This window comes from Hakea prostrata, chromosome 9, assembly GCF_041222555.1.
Source record: "Hakea prostrata isolate BN-2017 chromosome 9, UWA_Hpros_2, whole genome shotgun sequence".
Lineage (NCBI taxonomy): Eukaryota > Viridiplantae > Streptophyta > Magnoliopsida > Proteales > Proteaceae > Hakea > Hakea prostrata.
In genome coordinates this window covers 25047579-25054043 of record NC_142608.1, presented here as the reverse complement: position 1 = coordinate 25054043, position 6465 = coordinate 25047579, and the positions used below count along the sequence as shown (strand labels likewise).

The 6465-nt window shown below is 41.9% G+C and overlaps 1 protein-coding gene across 1 annotated transcript; it reads right to left on the bottom strand.

The window, feature by feature from the left end:
- Positions 1-2158: 2158 nt before the first annotated feature.
- LOC149005046 (transcription factor TCP4-like) lies at positions 2159-5423 on the bottom strand. The gene is made up of 2 exons (XM_089168743.1): positions 2605-5423; positions 2159-2490 (listed from the first exon to the last, which is right to left on the bottom strand). Exon 1 carries the CDS (start codon positions 3967-3969, stop codon positions 2635-2637), a length of 1335 nt encoding a protein of 444 aa, XP_089024869.1. The 5' UTR covers positions 3970-5423; the 3' UTR covers positions 2159-2490; positions 2605-2634.
- Between the last annotated feature and the right edge of the window lie 1042 nt (positions 5424-6465).

The following is a 6465-nucleotide window of genomic DNA, read 5'->3' as shown; positions in this document are numbered from 1 at the left end:
TTTCCCAAATGCTAAGGGTTATATGGGGAAGTTGACTTTTAATGAATTTCCAATGATTTATTTTGCCACTTTGCCACTTAGATTGAGATTTTTCAAGCATGGATCTTCTACTTGCAAATGTAGAAGATGTTGGGTTTGAATGTCTTATATTGTGTAGGTCCATGTAATTGAAATAGGATTTGGGTTAATTATTAGTCTTGGGATAAAATTGTAATTACATTGGAATTAGGATTTTATGTTTTCCTATAAATAGTCTCGTGGGATAATCTATAGGCATCAATCCTTGTAGAAGATTGAGAAACCCATCCTAAGGATAATGATTGGGGGCAAGCAAAGGGTAGTACTTTGTGAGTATGAGAGTGATGTGTGGTTTCCTAGAAATAATAGTAAAACTTCACGATTCTAAATCTAGAATTATATCTTCGATCAATTCATCGAAGCCTTTTCTGTTCTCCTGGCACCTATCATCTCTTTTCAAGATCTTCGCACACCGTCGGCGACAATCCACAGAACCTTGCTCTTATACCACTTGTTAGGGATAATAGATGTACAACCACGTTAAATTTCCCTTGTGTGCTTTGCTTGTGTTCTTCACAAACTGTTTGTGGTTGTGCATCTATTATCCCCAACAGAGGATTGTGCTCCATTCACATCCTTCCAACAGTCCTTTACTTGCGAAGGAAGTGAATCCCAACTCAAAAAACAGATGAAACTTAAAGCATTGATGGATCTAAAGAAGGACATAACGTACATAGCCTTACCCTTACTTTTACGGTCACAGCAGTTCCAGACTTGAACTCGAAACCACTTTAATGGCACTTGTAATAGACCACATGGAAAACCTCGAAAACCATACATGCATGGATGCTTCAATAGAAAGGTTGTATAAAAAAGCATTCCTCGCCGAGTTTATGAAAAGAAATAAATATACAAGCCAGCCAGGTACCATAGCACCAAACTTAATTGGTGTTAACATCTTCAAGATAAAAATGAGGAGGAGAAAGATATGGGAACACTACACTCTGGACTGATGCTCAAAGTTGAAAGAGTTGTTTCATTCAGTCATTAATAATAGCCTTCAAGGACATGTCCTTCCCCAGCTCAATGAATTCCATTGTGCTTTTTCTCTCTTTTTTGTTTTCTTGGATAGAAACCTTCTTTTCACATAGCATAGCCATCAATTACCCAAACAGCACAAAGCATCATTGGATGAAACCCTAACCCTTTAAAAACAAAGTGACATTCCCTTCCAGATCATATAACCTGTTAATAACGACCAAACCCCTGCTGGGCAAATGAATGCTTGGTTGTTAAGGATCACTACCTACCAATAATAGAGCTCTCTCTCTCTCTCTCTCTCTCTCCTCTACTACTGGGACCATATGTATGTTGATGGCCGAATAGTGCATGCCACATTTGATGGCTCTCCTCAGATTCATTATATGAAGAGAAAAATCTACTTGAGACTCACTTTAGTTTTGAGGTGTTATGAGGGGTGTTGTATCCAGAACTCGTTACTTTCTGCAACATTGCAGGAGGTGTACTTACTTTTCTTCTGTACCCCATAAACATGGCAGCGATTACTGAGAAGTGAAGGAATGATATAAGAAAGACTAACCCCTGCTGGGTTTCCAGTTCTCATTGTTGAAAGGCAAGTTTGAAGGAATAAAAAGAGATGTAGAGGCACTTGGTTAGTCAAGTAAGCTACCAACACAACTGAGTTGCCACTGTTTATGGATAAGGACTTCACATCTGCTCCCCAGAATCCCACACTGTCTGGATAAGATGAGGGTATTTTTTTTCTTTTTCCTTTTCTTCTAATACTGATAGAGATGTTAAAAGGTTTTGAGAAAATTGTTAAAGAAATAAACAGTTGCATGAATGAACTAGAACAGCTACCAAACAATCACATAAGAACTCTTATCAACCTTTCCCATAACAGAAGACCATTTCTTGATGATTCTTACAAGAAGAAAAGACTTCTCTTTTCATTCATTTTTGGAATGTGAAAGCAACAGCACATACTATTCAAATCTTTCCTAACTGCTCAAGAGAGTATTGTTTTTACTTTGGGTGCAAAATCAGTGGCCTTCCCACCCAAGAGAATTCTCAGTGCAGTGGATTCTTATGGATTCTTAAAGATAGAAAAGAAGATAGCTTTATCAGAACAAACAGAGTCTTTCATCTCATCCTGAGTAAAAACATTAACGAAAAGACACAGAAAACAGAACTCAAAGTCTTAAACAGTACCACAGAAATGAAACGAAGATAGAACAAAGTAGAGCTCAAAGAGCCCATCTAAACAAGAAAATAGGAAAGCTGGAAATAACAAATAAGCTAACTCATGCAAACGAACCGGGGACAGAACAACCTGAGAATTCACACAGGTTTCTTCTTCCCACGGTTAGCCACTAGTGCAACAAACCAAAAATCTCCTCCTCTTCGATACAGAACAGACTTGCTGGGCTTGTGCATCAAGAATGAGAATTCCTGTGACAAAATAAGGGGAGAGAGAGAGAAGAGGGTTCGAAGGAAAATGCCCATCAACAGATGAAAACAGAAAAAATGGAAAAAATTATTTAAGGAAATGTGTGGGAGAATTACCTGATGAAGGGAGATTTTCGGCTAATGCACTCAATGGCGTGAAACAGAGGAAGCAGAGGACGGCTTGTCGGAAACAGCGTCATGCTCCTCTTCACCTTGAATTCGTGCTGGAATGCGGAAACCGGAGAATCCACCTGAGGCAAATCCGATGCCAGAGATTGAAGATTGATGAATTGAAGCTCCTTGATGATGATGATGATGATCGGTTGCAGGAATCTGCTGCGGATCCATCCAAGCGCGAACTGAAGGTGAGTTACTGGACTGAAGGGGTCCCCTCTGAGAAAAGAACTGGTTTTGGCCTAGAAACGGTTGCGGCAGCTGAGATGAATGGAAGACGAATCCTCCTTCACCTCCTCCTGAGCTACTGCTTGTATCCGTTCCGCCGTTCCAAGCTACCATTCTCCGATACCGCGGTGTTGTATCCGTCGCTGTGTGGTGCTGCTGCTGCTGCTGTGGCGGCTCGTCAGACCAAGCGGCGGAGGCGGTATCGAACGCCAATGGAGCTGAACCAGAGAAAAGGGCCTGTTCGGCCGAAGGATTGGTGGATTGATGATGGTGTTGCTGCTGCTGCTGTTGCTGGTGTAGAAGGATTGGGTCTTGAAACGACTGAAGTGAGAGGCGAAGATCTTGAGCTTGGCTGCTCGTTCTGGAGAGAAGGTCTGGTGGGTAGTTCTGGAAATGGATGGTAGATGAAGATGCAGTAGCACCCATGGGGAAGAAGGATTTTATGGTGTCGGCAATGGAATCTGAGTCCAGAGAAGGAGGGAGGAAGCTGGAATCGTGGTTCCGGTTGGGATTTTCCATTTGCTGCTGCTGATGCTGGTGCTGATGATGCTGAAAAAGAAACCCAGAAGGTGTCGGTGTTTGCTCCGTAGCAGCAGCAGCCATGGGTCTCTTACTCGAACCAACCACTCCAGCAGTATTGTCGGATTTTTGGAGGAAATGAAGCCCGTTCTCCTCTTGGTGGCTCTGCTCGAGTGTTTGAGCAGCGTTAGATGCAGAAGCTGCAGCAGCACTGTTACTGGTGGAGGTGGGGATGGTGGTGGTCGGGGTCCAAGCAGGAAGCTGGGCAAGCTCGTCTATGGCACCCTTGGCCTTCTTGATGAGCCAATCGACGGCCTTGCTGGGTCGATCGTAGCCCAATCGGTCCTGAACGTCGTAAAATTGAATAGCAGTGTGAGCCGACAAGCGAACCCTTCGGTCGCGAGGACCCTTCGCAGTGCAGACCTTGCTGTGCCTGTCTTTCCTTCCCGTGGATCGAACAATGTGACCTCCTTGTACCTCTACGATCTCTCCCCCTCCAGGGGCGGTCACTCTCATACCCAATCTCGAAGACTGTTGATGATGTTGATGAGACTCTCCCATTCTCTCCCCAAATCGCGCATATTCGATTGAAGAAGCCAAAGTAGCAGTAGCAGAAGATGAAGGAGACGGAGAAGCAGAAGGCAAGTAAGATCGCTTCTTGAGGGGTTGGATCTGTTGGTGGGCACGGGCGTCTAATTCTTCCCCATCCAATCTTCCATGGAATAACTGCTGCTGTTGTTGTTCTTGCTGCTGATAGTGTTGTGGCTGAAGATAGATATGAGACCCATGAAAGAGAAACCCTTGTTGTTGTTGTTGTTGCTGCTGCTGCTGCTGCAACTGAAGTGGTTGTTCTAGACGAAGAAGATGATGATGATGTTCTTCTCCTTCGGAATGGTCTTGGTCTTCCTCTTCCTCTTCGCCTCCTTCTTCTTCGAGTACTCTTGTTGGGTTTAGAGATTGATGGAGATGATGTCTCTGAAGCTGTTGTTGCTGATGATGATTCCTCTGAGGATCCAGACTCAGACCCTTCTTTCCTGCCTGTTCCAGCTTTTGATTTCTTGCACTTTTTCTTATTATTACTGATCACTACTTTCACTGTCCCTGCTTGTTGGCTCAATCCTCGAGTTCTTTTTCCCCTTGTGTTGCTTCTTCTGTTCCCTAATCTGTATCTCCTGCAACTGCCACTCTTCTGAAACCTGATCTTGCTGCTGCTGCCTCTCCCAAAAGGCCTTGCCATTCAACTCTCCAAATTCCATCACCCGACACCACCTAACCCCAAAACGAAAAACCCCAATCCACCCAGAAACTTAAGACTACACAGATACCCTTTTACCTTTTCCGTCTTCCCTTCTCTCTCTCTCTCTCTCTCTCTCTCTCTCTCTCTCTCTCTCTCTCTCTCTTCTTTTATTTTGCTATTCGAGTTTTTTCTCCTCAACCCATGTCTCTCTTTCTTCCTCTCTGTAAAGAAAGGCGAAGAGAAAGGAACGTCTTTGATGAGTCTCTCTCCGTATAGAGTATGTAGTACCCAGTACTCACCAACACCAACACAGACACAGAAGAGAGAGAAAGGAAGCAGAAGAAGAAAAAAAAAAAAAAGGACCTGTAACAAAGAAAATGTCCAACTGAGCAAGCAAACCCAAAAGAAACCTAAAACCAACGATAACTCAGACGGATTTGCAGAGAAACCCACAGCTTCTCCCTCATCGTATTTGGGAAAAGAATGTGTGTGAGAGACAAAGAGAGAGTGTGTGAGAGACAAAGAGAGAGAGAGAGGAAGCTGTCTCTTCTCAATAGAAAGTAATGGAACAGTAAATTAAAGGAAAGGAATTGAAATTCTTTCTAGGCATCTGGGAACCGTTGATGCGTTGATTGTTGGGTCTGAAAAGAGAAGAGATTAAAGATCTTCGTGATCTCAGCAAAGGAAGTTTCCCTACTTGCTCACACCTCATTTAACTATCCAGCTTGCTTCCTGGGTTCCTCCTGAACACTCTTCTTCTCTCTTCTTTCTCTTTCTTTTTTTTTTTTTTTTTTTTTTTTTTTTTTCAACTTTCTGGTTTGCTTTTGTATTATAGTATCAAATTATCAATCTCTACAGTGGTATAGTTAGAACCGTTGGTTACGGCTGAAGTGCCCCAGCTTTCAAAGCTTTGGTTTGATAGATCCCTCTCAGCTCAATCTCGCCAGTCTCTCAGACACAACCACAGACCCACCACATTCTCCCATCCCCAAAATCTGAAAATGACATTTTTACAGCTTTTAACTTCGCTTACTTCAATGCGTTGTCAAAAAATATCAACAACAAATATCTTCTTTCTTACCCACAAATGACATCCCTTGGCCCTTGCTGGGTTGTGCTGCTTAGATGTTGGATACTTGGATGTGTGTGTGACACAGACAACTCAAATCTAGGGCTTCTGCATTTCAAAACTTCACCCGACCTTGTCGTCCTTATAGCCTGTTTCGCAGTGATTCCGTGTTTTTGTTGAAAACACTTTCATTTTTTTCCCACGAAAAAGAATATTCTAAACCTATAGTCTGATGTTTGCTAAAACTTGTTTTTGAGATCATTATTTTTTTTCTTCTTTTTGTTAATATTTTTGAGATCATTAATTACTTATACATTCTCTGAGTATGTAGGTTATTATATTTAAAACCCCTCAAAATTCCTTTGTTGCAAAGATCCTCTAGTACCTAACACTAAGGGTGTCAATTGCATACTGAAACCGCTTAATAGTACCAAATCACACCGTTCAAAATTATGTACGATACATACAAAAATCGAATTTCTTAGGTACGGTTCCGGTTTCAGGTATTCATATCGTCGATATGTACCAAAACCGTACCGAATTGGTATCGTACCAAATTAAGGGATATAAATGTAATTTTATAATTAAAACACTTTACCCTTACCCTATCTCTAATTCTCTGTTTCAGTTTTCAATTTTTAGTTTCGCCCTTCAATCCTCTTCTTAAATTTACTTGTTTTGTCTCTGTTAATATCAGATTCTATTGATTATTTGATCACAATTTCATTAGGATCTTAATGAACTAATAACA

Coding starts and splice junctions, on each gene's coding strand:
- LOC149005046 (XM_089168743.1), bottom strand. CDS start 3,969: ATGGGAGAGTCTCATCAACATCATCAACAGTCTTCGAGATTGGGTATG.